This window comes from Sus scrofa, chromosome 1 (assembly GCF_054392235.1).
Source record: "Sus scrofa isolate SSC_HxYL_T2T_F1_AM1 chromosome 1, Sscrofa_HxYL_maternal_Yorkshire_Landrace_v2.0, whole genome shotgun sequence".
Taxonomy (NCBI): domain Eukaryota; kingdom Metazoa; phylum Chordata; class Mammalia; order Artiodactyla; family Suidae; genus Sus; species Sus scrofa.
The window spans coordinates 81072115-81090023 of NC_139383.1; the positions used below are offsets into that span (position 1 = coordinate 81072115).

General features: G+C 36.4%; 1 protein-coding gene across 12 annotated transcripts in view; it reads left to right on the plus strand.

Annotated features, from left to right (window-relative positions):
• Positions 1–17909, plus strand: part of LOC146406165 (uncharacterized) — an 888277-nt gene that overhangs the window by 654150 nt on the left and 216218 nt on the right. For 11 of the 12 annotated variants that reach the window (XM_084963663.1, XM_084963630.1, XM_084963627.1 and 8 more), the window contains one exon: positions 10360–10406. In XM_084963663.1, the coding sequence (XP_084819789.1) occupies positions 10360–10406 (47 nt within the window). Of the gene's footprint in view, positions 1–3865; positions 3937–10359; positions 10407–17909 lie in introns of all 12 variants that reach the window. The other variant, XM_084963621.1, reaches the window with a different exon arrangement.

Here is a 17909-nt window from a genome sequence, read left to right on the forward strand (position 1 = left end):
TACGGAAAATGCAAAATCAAAGCTAAAAACCATTTATTTAATATCTCACATTTGCCCCAGCTGATCAGTTTTGCCGGAGCTCAGTCACAGTTACTTGTTAGATGTATATCATTCTAAAGCATGATATTCAGAAACTTTAGCAAATTTTACACATCTGTTCTACTTCTTTAAAATTAATTTTGTTCTGGAAGCTTGTAATGAAAGGTTTCTTCTTCTTTCTTTCTCTCTTTTAATGGAATCTGTTATGAGAAATGCCAATTTTTCAGAGCTGTTGATGTAAATATTATTTGGGAGAAAATGGTATTTTAATGCTATTTTTAGTTTTTAGCAAGAAATCTGTTCATATTGTGAAAGGTATGTTCATGGCTTTACTGAAACGAGTCTAAGCAATCTTTAAAGCATAAAAGGCACTATGAAAACTTCCCCAAAGCATAGCCATTCTCTAGAGGTGCCAAAAGATCACAGCACCCAAAGCTCTTTAGAGTTGTTTTCCCATTACTCAAATATTCCTTAGAGGGATGATAACTGCATCATAGATTACAGCTTAACTCTATTTTCCACAACATGATAGTTTATAAAATTACAGTCTATGCTATAGCATTTCTGTTTGATTTATGCCCAGCCTGAGGCATGAAACCTGCTTCCTTCCAGGAGGAAATTATGCTTTCTTGAATGGAAAGAGTAGATGACAACCATAAAATAACTCGAGTCCCTCCCCCTCCTCCAGTTACCTACCTTCTTTATTTCTCACAAAAAAAGGGAAGAACAAGGAGATTACTATGCTTCCGCTTCAGGTAAATGGGAAAGGTTTAGACTCTTAGTTGATGTGTTGTATACATAATCTTCTAAAGTTTATAGAATAGCCAGTATTTGTCCAGATTGGTTACATTTAGAGCTAAAGGAGAAAAATAATAAATTCCAACCTCATTATTTATTCCTTTTTATGCCCCTGTCCCTTTTATGAAACAATTTTTTTTTATATGTTTATCTTAGTGAATAATGCTTAAAACTGATCTCTGCCGGTCACAGGTTAATTCAGTTTCCATTTACTCATGTGCGTGTGGAAGAAATTTTCCCAGAAGAAAAAAAAAAGAGAAGTGGGATGAGGATGACCTTTTTTAAAAGGTATACTAGTACTTGTTATGGGGACACAAGTGAAACATTTACTTCAACCAATTAGAGATATATATATATATTTTTTTTGATAGTAGAGCATTAGAAAATTGGCAATGAAAAATGGCATAAATTAGATAAGACCTGAGGTTATAAGTTACCTTACTGTTTAACAGTCAATTCAGTCTGGATGTGATAATTTAATGAAATAGTGAAATCTTTTTAATATTCTTATTTGTTGTTAAAAGTCTAAATATGGTGTTAGAAAAGTCTGATGCAGTAGATAGAAGAGAATTATATATTTTCCTATTTTGAACCATCCAAAAACACATAGTTCTTTTCCTCCAAATTCCCATGCAACGTAAGCATTGTTGTTTCTAAGAAGAATATGAGAATATGAAATTTTCATGTGAATTACATCAGCAAAGTGGTAGTTACCCCTCAAGTTTCTGAGATGCTATAGTCTTTATTTTTTGTATCTTCTGGCTTTGGCTATGAAGTCTATAGAGGTGGCAGCAGGTATAGGTCATAGGCAACTCAGGCTTCCATCTGAATATATGGACTGAGGCCTTGATGGATGGTACCCATTATGGTTCTTTCAATGGGAAAAAAATCCTGTTTGGAGCCCAAGCTATGCAGCCACACCTGTCACACTGAAATTTTTCTATAGCAAAACAAATCTAGTCAGTGCAGTCTAAAATGCCAGTAACTTGTCTTTTTTTTTTAATCTTTTTTTTTTTTAGGGCCATAGCTCCAGCATATTTGTTCCCAGGCTAGGGTTGAATCAGAGCTATAGTTACTGGCCTACTTACAGCCATAGCCACAGCAACATGGGATCCTTAACCCACTGAGTGAGGCCAGGGATCAAACCCATGCCCTCGTGGATACTAGTTGAGTTCATTAACCGCTGAGCCATGATGAGAACTCTGCCAGTAAATGTTTTGAAAGTTTTCCCCAGTCATTTCCATGAAGACTGACAAAACTTTTTTTTAATCTTGTAAGCTCAATCTCTAGTAAATGCTGAGAAAACATCCTGAATGGGAAGGAATTTGCTAAGTTGGATACAAGCTGCATGGAAACTCACTACTGAGAACTGGGTAATGTGTGGTCCCAAGGAAGGATTCTGGGCTATACACATGAAACCTGTAGTAAATAACATACACATAACATTCTAATGTACCTTTTACTTGATGGATGATGATCTTTTTTTCTTCTTAAAAAAATAAGTTATGTTGAGCCAAGAGAACTCTGGAAGATCTACCTGTGGTTTTTCCTCAAGAAAATGTATCCCAGCTTTGGTCTGTTCTAGTTATAAATTTGAAACAGAAATCACACCATCCATTTCATCCTAGAAAGTAAAATGGGAGGTTTGAGGTTCATTAGAATCTTACTTTCAGCCCTAGGTTTTAAGTTGGAATTTAACATTTCTTATTTCTTTCAAAAGAAGATGACTCATATTTTAAGAAGAAGGGGAAGTTGGAAAAAGTTTTTTTAGGAAAAAACTATGGTATTGCATTTTAAAAATTGCACATGTAGGAGTTCCCGTCGTGGCGCAGTGGTTAACGAATCTGACTAGGAACCATGAGGTTGTGGGTTCGGTCCCTGCCCTTGCTCAGTGGGTTAACGATCCGGCGTTGCCATGAGCTGTGGTGTAGGCTGCAGACGCGGCTCAGATCCCGCGTTGCTGTGGCTCTGGCATAGGCCGGTGGCTACAGCTCCGATTTGACCTCTAGCCTGGGAACCTCCATATGCCGCTGGAGCTGCCCAAGAAATAGCAAAAAAAAAAAAAAAAAAAAAAAAAAAAAATTGCACATGTAAAAGACCAATAGTGAAAAAAATATTTACAAATAACTGGCATATTTCCATCTTTTGGGGGATTAATGAAAATACAAACATTACATACTTCTAAAAAATTAAAAGCTGGCAAAAGACATAGAGGATCAATATTTCTGTTGGCATATCTTGCATATAAACGCATATTAGGATAGGATTTTAATTATCTATATTGGGATATCATTTCAGCATAGGACAGTAACATGTTGCAGGCAATTTTATTTCAATCATTCTAGCATAATTACCACAAAAAAATGAGCAAAGTAGTTTTTGGCAGTAACCAATATTTTAAGTAATATGATCCAAAAATCTAATTTAAAAATCTGGAATTATACATAGAAAATATATAAACAGCCAGCAGAAATACTGAAATATCTTTTAATTGGAGGCATGCCATATTCCAAGTAAAGGAACTATATGATGGAAGAAGAGATCATGAGTAAAGATGTCAAAGAGTCTAAATACTTTAGTACATATGGCATTTTATTAGACCTTTAGCCTTTACAAAACAAATAGCAAAGCATTATTGGGGGCCGAGATTTATCTGCAGTGATGTCACTACAATGCTTTCCTTTCAATAATTCCAGTTAAATCCTACATTGAAATGAAGTTGGTAGAAACAAAGGGACTCTAACATCTGATTTCATAAATCTAGTCCCTCCTTGATGGGTCTTCTGAATTGTATGGAAATGTTTTGCTGTTGTAAAGCCAGGTGGTTTAATTGAATACGTAAATGAGAAGGCATTATGCTGATGCTATGCTTTTTAGCAAATCAAAGTTGGAATTATAGTCTTGTAAATTAATAAAATATGGGACTAGAGCTGCTAATGCACTTCAATGTGATTTCAGTAAAGACAGATATAAAAAAATTTTTTTGAAGACGGAGCCTGGCTTGTAGCATTTTTTTTTTTTTTTCCAGCATAAGAAAAGAAAAACACTAGAGAGGAGTTCCCATTGTAGCTCAGCAGTCAGCGAACCCGACCAGCCTCCGTGAGTACGCAGGTTCTATCCCTGACTTTGCCCAGTGGGTTAAGGGTCCAGATTTGCCATTAGCTGTGGTGTGGCACACGTGGCTTGGATATTGCGTTGCTGTGCTGTGGCACAGGTCGACAGCTAGAGCTCTAATTCTTCGACCTCTAGACTGGGAACCTCTGTATGCCGTGGCTGCAGCCCTAAAAAACAAACAAACAAACAAATAAACAAACAAAAACACTAAAGTTATCTTGGCAACTTTCTTAAGTTTATAGATTTAGGTCTACTTATCTATGATTTTTGTTTATATGGTTCTGGGTTTTTTTGCTTAGAATGTTTACTCGGGTTGAGGAGAAACGATTTTGCCTTGTGTCTACTTTTTTTGTTGAAAAGATCAATACTCTTTTGGCTAATGGGCACTGTTTCAACTGGCAAAAGTTCTTAACACAAAAGAAAAAATGTATTAAATCTTTTACAATGTAGATATATAATATTTTACACAAGTGATATTTTCTAAAAGCAAAAATCTTAATGTTGATCATTTAAAATTTTTGTATCTTTTCAGAGATGGCTATTTTTTAGTGAAAGAGCTAAACACAAAATAAATTTTAAGGATGACAAAGTGTCTTTAAATATTTTTAAGCTGGAGAAAGGGCTTTAAAAAAGTATTTACAAATCGAGTTAATTTCTACACGCAACAAAGATTTCTCTGCCCAACACACCAGGACACCAGAGAGATCTGCGCATCTGTACAGAAGGTGGATAGTCTGCTACACACAGACAATATGAAACAAAGGAGGCAGTGCCTGTGATCCCAGCACCACCTCCTTGACCCCAGCAGCAGAGCCTACAAGCCCCAAGAGAACCCAGTAGCTGTACACTTCTCTGACCTCCTAGACACAGAGGTGCGCTGGGGAGCTGGGCAGAAGCACTGGTGGGGCCACAACCTTGTTCCTCTAACTGCAGTGGCACGGTGACTCTGCCCCCCACCCCCGCCTGCTGTGTTGGCTTCTCAAAGCTGACAGCCCCTGGCAAGGCAACTGTGCCCATGACCCTGGACATAGGTACTTACCATCCCAGTGCTCCTAGTGGTAATGCCAGCCACCACAGCGCTGGCAGCAGCAAGCCACCAGCAACCCCAGAGGCACAAGCAAAGGCAGTGAGAGAGAACTGGGGACAAGGCAGGGGCAGTGGAGAGTGGAAAGAGCAGATTCTCAAATTTAGCCACAGGCAGTGCAGGTAAGTGAAACCAAAAATTTGTGCTATAGCGCCACCTACTGAAAAGCAAAAGAAAGGCTTCTAATTGCCAACCTGTTGAATTGTTAGAATCAAAGGTTTTTTAAAAAGCTTCATCTAAATAAGATGTTCCCTACATCAAATGCACCAACAAAGGAACAACTCATCAGGTACCTTGAAAAAAACATGATAACATAGTACTATTACTGATCTGGGTTTTTGGCCTTCCTTAATCAATAGAAATTGATAAGTGGCCAGACAAGAAATTGGGCAATTTATTGGGGCCTCCCACTGCAGCAGTAGGGAGTGAAAACAAGCAACAGGTTTTCTAGCTTTCTTGCTCCCTGAAAAGGGGCAAGCTAGTTCCTTATATATAGTGAGCATAGGGGTGAGTCAGGGGTCAGCCCAGAGGGATGGCTTAGCTTAGGTGGTTTGCCCACCCCTTTGGTGGCATTGTGTGCAGGGAGCATGCATAGTACCCTGATTTGGCTCTCAGCTCTTCAGAAGTGGCAGGTGAAGTGGCAGGTGGTCTTTTAGTCTTTTATATTTTGTTGGCCATGCACACAGCTATTTTTAGTCCCTTCTAATTTCTATTGTGTTGCTCAAGGAGACATTTATCCAGCTGCAAGCACTACAGTAAAGGGTTCCAGGCAGGATACAGTCTGCCTCGGTACCACAAAAAGAAAATGACAATCTTCCAGAAACCAAACTTAAAGTCACAGAATATTGTGATCTAACTGATAGGAAATTAAAGATAGCTGTCCTGAAGAAAGTCAAAAAGCTACAAGAAAACTCCAGAAGGCAGTTCAGTGAGCTGAGGAATAAAATTCATAAACAAAAGGTGCATTTTACCAAAGCAATATAAATTCTAAAGAAGAACCAAGTAGAATTCTGGAGCTGAAAAACTCAATAAATGAGATAAAGAAAGCAGTAGAAATAGCAGACTATATGGAAGAGAGAATTAGTGAGCTTGAAGATAGAAATCTAGAAATGATATGGGTAGAAAAGAAGAGAAAACTAAGCTCTAAGAAATGAAATTCTACAAGAGCTATCTGACTCCATTAGGAACAGCAACATCATGGGTATCACAGAAGGAGGAGAGAAACTGAAAGGAACAGAATTATGAAGAAACAATAGCTGAGGACTTCCCAAACCTGGGGAAGAAACTGGACACACGAGACCATGAAGATAAGAGAACATCTAATAACCCTGATGCAAAAAGATCCTCTCCAAGATGCTTTAGCTTTAAATAGTCAAAAATTCATGACAAAGAATTTTAAAGGCAGCTAGGGAAAAAAAAGAGAGTAACTTACAAAAGAACCCCCATCAGGCTATCAGAAGATACCTCAGCATACACTCTACAGGCCAGGACAGAGTAGAATAATGCTCGAAATATTGAAAGAAAAAATACTGTCAGCCAAAAATACTCTATCAGAAAAGTTATCTCGCAGACATGAAGGAGAAGGAAAAAAGTCTTTTCCAGGCTAACAAGCTGAGGAAGTTCATTATCACTAGAATTGCCTTACAAGAACTGGTGAAAGGAGTTCTTATACCTGATAAAAAAAGGTAAAAGTACAAAAAAACTCTGATTAAGGTAATAAATACACAGGCAGAATCAGAAAATTGCAACTCCGTATCAGAATAGGTTGTTAAGCACTTAATTATAGCATAAAACTTAAAGGGAAAAAAGCAGTAAAAATAAGTATAGCTACTTCAATTTGGTGATGAACTCACACATAAAAAGGGATAATTTGAGACAACAAAGACATAAAAGGGGAAGAGGAAAAGGACAGAGCTCATATAAATGAAGATAAGATGCTGTTAGCCAAAAAAAGATCTATTTTATCTATTTTATCCATGACACATTATACACAATTCTCATGCTAACCACAAAACACACTTTTAGAGCAGAGACACAAAACATTAAAAAAAGAGGAAGCCGAGAAAAACATAGAAAACCACCAAATAAAAATGACAATCACACAAAAAATAAGAAATAATGGAGATAAAAAGGAACCACAAAACAAAAGATAAAATGGCTATACTAAGTCCTCACTTATCAATAATCACCTTAAATATAAATGGATTGAATTTACCCATCAAAAACCACAGACTTGCTGGATGTATTAAAAAAAACAAGACCACAGAACACTGTAAATCAACTGTAACAGAAAAAATAAAAATCATTAAAACAAAAAACAAGACCAAACCATGTGCTGTCTCCAGGAGACACATCTCAGCTCTAATGACAAACTTAGGCTTAAAATGAAAGAATGGGAGTTCCCATGGTGGCGCAGTTGTTAACGAATCCGACTAGGAACCATGAGGTTGCGGGTTCGATCCCTGCCCTTGCTCAGTGGGTTAACGATCTGGGCGTTACGGTGAGCTGTGGTGTGGGTTGCAGATGCGGCTCGGATCCTGTGTTGCTGTGGCTCTGGCGTAGGCCGGTGGCTACAGCTCCGATTGGACCCCTAGCCTGGGAACCCCCATATGCCATGGGAGCGGCCCAAGAAATGGCAAAAAGACAAAAAAAAAAAAAAAAGAAAGAAAGAAAGAATGGAAGATGATACTGCAAGCAAAGGGCAGCTCACTCCCCAACTCCTCCCCCACCAAAATAGGTATTTCTGGTTTTCTTCACTGTGCAGAAAGTTTTTATTTCGATGTAGTCTCACTTATTTTTGCTTTTGTTACCTTTGATTTTAGTCTCAAATCCAAAAAATCATTACCAAGACTGATATCAAAGAGGGTATGTTTACTTCTAGGAGCTTTATGTTTCAGATTTTACATTTAAGTCATGAATTCATTTTGAGTTCGTATTTGTAAAACCATTTTGTAAATAAAATATTTACTTTTTTAAAGTTGTGTTTTGTAAATAGATGGTCACTTACAGCTCCCGAAACCAATTTTTTGGAGTCATGTAATCAATACTACGGTTTGTGTCAAAAGTAGACATTGATAGCAGGTCTCAGGTTTAACGTGTGGGTTTTTTGTTTTTTTAGGGCCGCACCCTTGGCTTATGGAAATTCCCAGGCTAGGGGTCGAATAGGAGCTGTAGCTGTTGGCCTATACCACAGCCACAGCAATACCAGATCCAAGCCGAGTCTGCAACCTACACCACAGCTCACAGCAATGCAAGGTCCTTATTAAACCACTGAGCAAGGCCAAGGATTGAACCTGCATCCTCCTAGATACAAGTCAGATTCATTTCCACTGACCCATGACAGGAACTCCAGGTTTAACATGTAAACATTGTACTTCCCCAAACTGGGCTTACATTTGGTAATGTCTCTAATAAGAGAGGTGGAATATAGAAATGAAGAATGAATGACAGAAACTAATAAAGACCGTTTTAATCAATATTTTTTCAAGAATGTTAATCAGTACAATTTAAAACAACTCAATAAAAAGAAAGAAATTTGTTGTTTAATGAGCATAGGTAAATAATTTCTTTTTGAATAAGGACAAATCTATGGCCAATGAAAAATTTTCTACTCTGCTACCACATTTTTCTTGAATTTTCTGGAGAATGCCATCACTATGCATGCTTCACTCAAACATACCTTTTATGAAGTCACTATCATAAACTTTGTGTTTAATCCCTGCTGCATAAAGATTTAGCCTTCAAATATTTTGAGAAATAAAGTTTTAAAAATTGTGTACAAGTGCAAATACATATACATATTTAAGAAAAGTAAACTTTACCACAAATAGAAGAAATCTTAAAAAAAAAATCCCACACACAGCTGGATTACTATAGTGCATGTTGCTTATAGGGTGACTGACACCATTTGGGATAAACTTTTAAGTGATTAGAGCTTTCGTGGAGGAGAAGATAGAGAAGGAGCGTGTATTGCCCCTCTTCCACTCAGACTGCGCCCACTTAGGATATGTCGTCTGCTCTGACCTCTCATGGGTTTCTGAAGACTTTTTTGAAAGTCATATATACAAAAGTGTTAAGGTTGATTTTAATCACATATATGAACATATTTAAAACTTGTAATAATCTAAATGGCCATTTGCCTAGCAATTGTATGCAGAATGTACGCATGTTGATTAAAATAGTGCTTCTCCTGCTGCCTGTGGATAAGAACCCTCTTTTGAAATTCCCAGTCAATCACAGATGGATATCTTTGTAGAGATGAATAAATGTCAATGACGAGAAAAATGAATTAAAAAAAAAAAAAAACGAAGCCAGTCTCAAAAGACCATGTATTATGTTATACCATTTATATGAAATTTCTAAAATAAATACAGTGAGGGAGAAAGTAGATTGGTGGTTTGCCTATGACTGGAGGGAGCATGCACAGAGGCTGCTAACAAATGCTGCATTTCCTTGTGGAGTGGCAAAAATGTCCTTAAATTAGATTAGGGTGATGGTTGTAGAAATCTGCAAGTGTACTAAAAACCTGGTATGATACACTTTAAATGGTTACATATTATGGTATGATACTTATATCTAAATAAAGCTTTTTTTAAAAAAAAAAGGGCAGGCACACAAAATGCATGGCAACAATTTCATTATTAAATTCAAAGGCAGAAGATTATATTTCAATAAATATAATTGGAACAAACATGATGTGAAAAAAAAAATGATGGTCCCTGCAGGGAACTGAGTTGGGCCTCTTTTAGGTTATGGAGCAAGAAATTAAGCATAGGTTGGAATATTGACTTTTATTTTTTTATTCATTCAACAAATTACTGAGTGTTATCTATGTGAAAGATTCTATATCCTGAGGATGCAACCATAAAATTTAAACATTCTTCAAAGTGGGAAAAGACCGCAAACCAAACTTTCACAATACTGTATAAACTTAGTGTGATGATAACTATGAAAGAAAATCACGGGTATTACAGAAAGCATCAGGTAAAGAAAATAATTTATGTTGCAGGGCCTGCACTGGTGGGGAGAAGGGCAACTGGAAATAATTATCAATCAGTAAAAATTAAAGAGATAAGGAGAGAGGTCCCAACAGAAGCACTGGGCTTAGATACATGCTTTGAGATAGGAGAAAGCATGGGCCATGCAAAGAACTGGGGAAGTCCCACTGGTGAAGTGTATTGTAGGAGGGGAGAAGGATGCTGGGTGAGGCCAGAGTGTTTGGAAAGAAACAAATTATTTGCCTCATATACTGGAATAAAGAGATTTAATTTTATCCTGAGTGCAACTGCAGTATTTGAAGAGTCCACTTTGTTCCCTTTTTGCAGTTTAAAGGCTCATTGGCTGATATCTCAAGAATGGACTGGGGAAGGAGGTAAGATATGTTTAAAATATTCTTACAAACTTTGCCCCCACAAAGATATTTCAAGAATATATTCTCCTTAAAATTAATCTATTGTCAAGCTGTGTCATTATAAGTACTTCTGTGAATTCCCCAGCTGATTATTAATCCATACTATCACATCATCTACTAAACACAATATTATATAATACTTTTGTAAATTATACATATATTATGTGCTGTTTATATATTATAGAATGTTGAGAACAGTCCACTTTCCTTCTCACTTGCATTAAGCTTAAATCTACTAAAAAATTTATTGAGGCTATTCATTGATTTTGGCATGAAGAATGATTTGAACTTTTGTCTCAATTTTATTTCCACTAAGAAAAGCCATTTTTCAAGTTTCCCATTATTTTTAATAAAATAATAAGAGCAAAATATACTCTAGTTTTAAAGTAATTGTGAGACCTAAACTGTTTCTCAGAGATGGCAAACTCCCAAAGACATCAAGGTCACCCTGAGAACTCTTGAAGTGTTTGTTAAGTGAACTAAAAATGCTAGTATAGAATACATAGAATATTAATGTATGTTGTAGAAAATACACACATATATCTAGAATCATCAATGTTTACAATACACATTGTATACATTGTATAACAACAGAGCTTGAGCAGATGAAAAATGTCTTCTTGTCTCTCTACATTCTTTTTTTGACCTGCTACCCTTCTCTTCTTCCTGGGCAACATCATCTATGTCATATTTATATATGTTTTATATGATAGACTGTATCCATGTTTAACATTCTCAATTTCAAATTGTATTACATCAGTTAATTATAAAAAAATTTAGATATTTTATGCAAAATATTGGCCATGAATATAATCACTGTAAATTGCGTTAATTCATTCCTTTTTATTCTTTTAGTTTACATACTGAAGAGTAAAGTTTTATAGCATGATATGCAAATATATGCAAACATGCAAATTAGCTATTTCATTTTCATCTAACACTCAAGAAAAAAACAACAACAAAGCTTAGAAATATAACACTGTAAATAACACCACCAAAGGTGTTAAACCATTCAGTATATCTGGAAAGGTAGTTATTTTTAATTAACTTGGATTCATATTAGAGCTGCTATCCCCTATCCCCATCTATTTAAATTTTCAAAGAGATTAGCAATATATCTTTCAGTTAATTTTAGCCAAATGATCTTTAGGTGTGTTCTGCTCATTATCAGTCAATGTTCAGTGATAGATTTGTTGTTAGGATAATCTCAATTTGATCGATATTGTTAAATAAATTGTGTGATTAATCTTGTCACTGTATTTAGTTGAGGATTTTGTAAGAGTAGTTCTCAAACTTTTTGTTCTCAGCACCTCTTTAGATACTTAAAGTGTACTGAGGACTCCAGAGAGCTTTGGCTATGTAGGAGATTAGATTAAATTAGATTAGATTAGATTAGATTAGATAGATATTTAGCACATTAGAGAGAAAAACAAAAAAAGTAAAATATTATTTCATTAATTCACTTAAAATTTAAAATAAAAGGCCTATTACGTGTTAACATAAATAACATTTATGAAAAATATTTTCTAAAACAGTAATGAGAAAATAGATATTTACATTTTTTCAAATGTTCTTTATTATCTGGATTAATAGAGGAGAACCTGAGTCTCATATCTGCTTTTGCAGTCACTCCATTGTGTTGCTGTTATTGAGATTTTGTGTTGCTGTGTAGCAAAGGTCATCAGGCCTCACACACATATGCAGTTGGAAAAGGGATGGGAATTTTTCTTTCTTTTTTTTTTTTTTTTTGTCTTTTTGCTATTTCTTGGGCCGCTCCCACGTCATATGGAGGTTCCCAGGCTAGGGGTCTAATCGGAGCTGTAGCCGCCGGCCTACCCCAAAGCCACAGCAACGCGGGATCCAAGCCGCGTCTGCAACCTACACCGCAGCTCACGTTAACCCACTGAGCAAGGGCAGGGATCGAACCCACAACCTCATGGTTCCTAGTCGGATTCGTTAACCACTGCGCCACGACGGAAACTCCAGGGATGGGAATTTTAATAGGTTTTTCAGATAACTGTGGATATTCTTTTTTGATACCCTACCAAAATTTGAGAAGTGATGTGGAAACGAAACCCTGTCAATAAGCATTTTACTCTTTCATCCAGTGATCTAGCTTGTGTTCTGAAAGGATCTTTTATCCATTCATGATAGTGTAACATTATCTACTGGTCATTTGAAAAAATATTGGTTCACCAATTTATATCAATCTTGTGAGTTTTGGCACATATCATTATACATCTTACACTTGTTAATTAATATCATACTGATACTTATCAGGAAATGATTTAAGGATTAAGAAGTCACCAAGATCACAACAGAGGGTACAATTTCCAAAATCCAAATCTTCACTTAACTCAAATGTCATCATTGGCCACAAATTTTGCCAGCTATTTTCCTTGAAAATACAGTCTACATCAATGACTTTTGAGAAAATTTCTGCCCAATATCTGACTCTGAAAAAAGACCAGAGAAATTTAAAAATACATAAGATATTTCATGTTTTTTAGAAAAAGTATTTTTGCACCTATCATTCTATCATCCTCTGAGGTTAAACTCAAATTCAGACACCTTGCTGAGGTTTGCCGGTTCAGCCTTGATTTGGCATCACCTTGCAGTAAGGGAAGGGTCTTCTAACATGCCAACAATGTGTTCTGAGTTCATACAGTAGTGGACCCAAAACATACAGCAGGAGTGTAGTTAATGGGCTTGATTAATGTAAATAAATAAATCAGTCTATGATTAGCAATAAAGGGACTCAGAGTTTACTATCATTGAACTTAAAGATAGTTTATTTCTTTCTAAAAGCATTGACTGGATTTTCAATTTTTGTGAGCCTTTGTCCTTCAAAGGGAGAAGGAAAAACAGTCACTTCTTATCTGACTGACATGGCACTAAGCTATCATGCAGTTCTCTATGTCCACCTGCAGAGAAAGGCACCTAGAATGTTCCAGTTAGCATTCAGTTATTTCCCTGTCTATTAATTTGAAGTGATAGTCTAGCAGCTTCTTCACAAAATAAAGGAAAAACTATGACAGCAAATAACAACCAAAGTAGAGAAAATGTTTTCATTTTTCCAATTTTTTTTTTTTTTTTGTCTTTTTTTGCCTTTTCTAGGGCTGCTCCTGAGGCATATGGAGGTTCCCAGGCTAGGGGTTTAATTAGAGCTGTAGCCACCGGCCTATGCCAGAGCCACAGAAATGTGGGATCCAAGCTGCATCTGCAACCTACACCACAGCTCACAGCAACGCTGGATCCTTAACCCACTGACCAAGGCCAGGGATCGAACCCGTAACCTCATGGTTCCTAGTCAGATTCATGCCATGACGAACTGTGCCATGACGGGAACTCCCCATCATTTTTCTAAAATTTTAATTTGACTTTTCGAATCAATACTATATTCACATAATTTAAATTTCAAAAGCTGTATAAGCATACTTAATCAAAATCTCCTATCAGATCCTGTCCTCAATTACCTTGCTTCATCCAGGAAGCAAACAGCATTGAAATAGATTAGAAAAATAAAATTAAAAAATTTTTACCTGTTGGAAGTTTTCAATTGCAACGTTTGTAAGAAGAGAGATTTTGCTAATCTTCAAAACTGTAGGCCCCCAATTTTTTCCATATTGAACAAATACCATATTCCAACCTAATAGATGTTTAAAAATATTGCTTTTTGATGATATTTGTTTGTTGAAAAAAAAGTTTATTCAGAGGCTTTTCATGAACATGCTTGGCAATTGCAAGTTTAAATTAATGAAGAAATTGGCCTGTCAATTTGTGACTGTAAGACTAGAAAATTCTTGTTCTGATTTACAGTTTACTAAATAAGGTACTATAAAACTTCTAGATTTTATTTGAAGAAACTGTGGAAGCAGATAACTGACATAGCTTTGTAACATTGTTCTTTAGGGTTACATTTTCTTCTTTCTGTGTCAACTGCTCTAGCAAACTCTACAGAACCAAGAAAAGGTCTTTCAAATTTTGTATCCTGACAAAATAAAGGACTAGTGAATACATATTTGACACTACTTAACCCATTTTCCATAGAAGTAAATGCACTGAAAAACATTTAAAATATATTGTATTGACAAATTGATTTGTACCACCCTTCAAAAGAAATTAGCATGCTTAGAGTCTTCCTAATTCTGCTTTACCTCTGTGAAAGAGCAAATGTACACATATATAGATTTTGAACATTTTTCAACCATTTAACAAGTGCTAGTTGAACTTTATTTTTTTTTTCTTTTTGGAAACAGAATATTTCCACTGTTCTTCTTTTATAGATGAAGCAAGTAAATTGAAAGTGAAAGTAAGGGAAACTTTTTTTTCCCATTTTTTTTATTACTCAAATGAATTTATCACATCTGTAGTTGTATAATGATCATAACAATCCGATTTCACAGGATTTCCATCCCATAGCCCAGGCATATCCCCCCCACCCCCCAAACTGTCTCCTCCGGAGACCATAAGTTTTTCAATGTCTGTGAGTCAGCATCTGTTCTGCAAAGAAGTTCATTGTGTCCTTTTTTCAGATTCCACATGTCAGTGAAAGCATTTGATGTTGGTTCTCATTGTATGGCTGACTTCACTTAGCATGATAGTTTCTAGGTCCATCCATGTTGCAAAAAATGCTGGTATTTCATTCTTTTTGATGGCTGAGTAATATTCCATTGTGTATATGGACCACATCTTCTGGATCCACTCCTCTGTCCATGGACATTGAGGTTGTTTCCATGTCTTGGCTATTGTAAATAGTGCTGCAATGAACATTGGAGTACATGTGTCTTTGCGAGTCATGGTTTTCTCTGGATAGATGCCCAGGAGTGGGATTGCTGGATCAAATGGTAGTTCTATGTTTAGTTTTCTGAGGCATCTCCATACTGCTTTCCACAGTGGTTGCACCAATTTACAATCCCATCAACAGTGTACTAGGGTTCCTATTTCTCCACACCCTCTCCAGCACTTATTGTTTGTAGACTTTTGGATGATGGCCATTCTGGCTGGTGTAAGGTGGTACCTCAGAGTGGTTTTGATTTGCATCTCTCTAATAATGAGTGACGCTGAACATCTTTTCATGTGTTTCTCGGCCATCTGTATGTCTTCTTTGGAGAATTGTTTAGATCTTCTGCCCATTTTTGGATGGGGTTGTTTGTTTTTTTTGGTATGGAGCTGCAGAAGTTGTTTATAAATTTTGGAGATTAATCTCTTTTCAGTTGATTCACTTGCAAAGACTTTCTCCCATTCTGTGGTTTGTCTTTTCGTTTTGTTTAGGGTTTCCTTTGCAGTGCAGAAACTTTGAAGTTTGAGTAGGTCCCACTTGTTTATTTTTCTTTTTATTGTCAATACTCTGATAGGTGGATCTGAGAAGATGTTGCTGTCGTTTATGTCAGAGAGTGTTTGGCCTATGTTTTCCTCTAGGGGTTTGATAGTGTCTGGTCTTATATCTAGGTCTTTAATCCATTTGGAGTTTATTTTTGTGTATGGTGTTAGGGAGCATTCTAATTTCATTCTTTTCCATGTGGCTGTCCAGTTTTCCCAGCACCACTTCTTGAACAAGTTGTCCTTTCTCCATTGTATATCCTTGCCTCTGTCGTAGATGAGCTGGCTGTAGGTGTGTGGGTTTAATTCTGGGCTTTCTATCCTGTTCCACTGATCTATAGTTCTGTCTTTGTGCCAGTACCATACGGTTTTGATGATTGTTGCTTTGTAGTATAGTGTGAAGTCAGGGACCCTGATTCTTCCAGCTCCATTTTTCTTTTTCAGGGTGTCTTTGGCTATTCTGGGTCTTCTGTGCTTGTAAACAAACTTTAAAATGTTTTGTTCGAGTTCTGTGAAAAATGTCCTTGGTAATTTGATGGGGATTGCATTGAATCTGTAGATTGCTTTAGGTAGTATAGTCATTTTGATAATACTAACTCTTCCAATCCACGAGCATGGTATATCTTTCCATCTATATGTGTCATCTTTGATTTCTTTCATCAGTGGCTTGTAGTTTTCAGAGTATAGGTCTTTTGTTTCTTTAGGTAGGTTTACTCCTAGGTATTTTATTCTTTTGGATGAGATGGCAAACGGGATTGCTTCCCTGATTTCCTTTTCTGCTCTTTCATTGTTAGTATATAGAAACGCTGTCGATTTCTGTGTATTGATTTTGTATCCTGCGACTTTGCCAAATTCATGGGTGAGTTTTAACAGTTTTCTGGTAGAGTCTTTAGAATTCTCTAGGTATAGTATCATGTCATCTGCAAATAGCGATAGTTTTACTTCTTCCTTTCCAATTTGGATTCCTTTTATTTCTTTTACTTCTCTGATTGCTGTGGCTAGGACTTCCAGAACTATGTTGAAGAGTAGTGGCGAGAGCGGACATCCTTGTCTTGTTCCTGATCTCAGCGGGAATTCTTTCAGCTTTTCACTATTGAGAAGGATGTTCGCTGTGGGTTTGTCATATATGGCCTTTATCATGTTGAGGTAGGTTCCCGTTATGACCACTTTCTGAAGGGTGTTTATCAGAAATGGGTGTTGGATTTTGTCAAAGGCTTTTTCTGCGTCTATTGAGAGGGTCATATGGTTTTTATTCTTCAGTTTGTTAATGTGCTGTATCACACTGATGGATTTGTGGATATTGAAGAACCCTTGCATCCTTAGGATAAATCCCACTTGATCATGATGTACAATCCTTTTAATGTATTGTTGGATGCGGTTTGCTAGTATTTTGTTGAGGATTTTTGCATTGATGTTCATCAGTGAAATTGGCCTATAGTTTTCTTTTTTTGGTGGCGTGTCTGGTTTTGGTACCAGCGTGATGGTGGCCTCATAGAATGAGTTTGGGAGTATCCCTTCCTCTGCAATTTTTTGAAATAGTTTCAGAAGGAGAGGTGTTAGCTCTTCTCTAAATGTTTGATAGAATTCACCTGTGAAGCCATCTGGTCCTGGACTTTTGTTTGTTGGAAGTTTTTTAATCACAGTTTCAATTTCAGTACTTGTGATTGGTCCATTCATCTTTTCTATTTCATCTTGATTTAGTCTTGGAAGAGTGTACTTTTCTAAGAATTTGTCCATTTCTTATAGGTTTTCCATTTTATTGGCATATAGTTGCATATAGTAATCTCTTATGATCCTTTGTATTTCTGTGATGCAAGGGAAACATTTTAGCTGCAACTCTTACCAAATAAGATTGGTTCTGATAGATGTGAATATAATTACAACTGTTTTAAGAGGACTTGGAATCAGATTTCTTTAAGAACTTTTCCTTCAGCACAACTTTATTTTAGAATACCAAAGCAGAAAAAAATAATACCATATATTAGGCACCCAACATAATTTCATCTTTTTCTCCATAACTAAGTCTCAGATTTAATTTTTTAAAGGTAGGGAATAGTTGGAGATCCCATCATGGCACAGTGGAAACGAATCTGACTAGGAACTATGAGGTTGCGAGTTTGATCCCTGGCCTCGCTCAGTGGG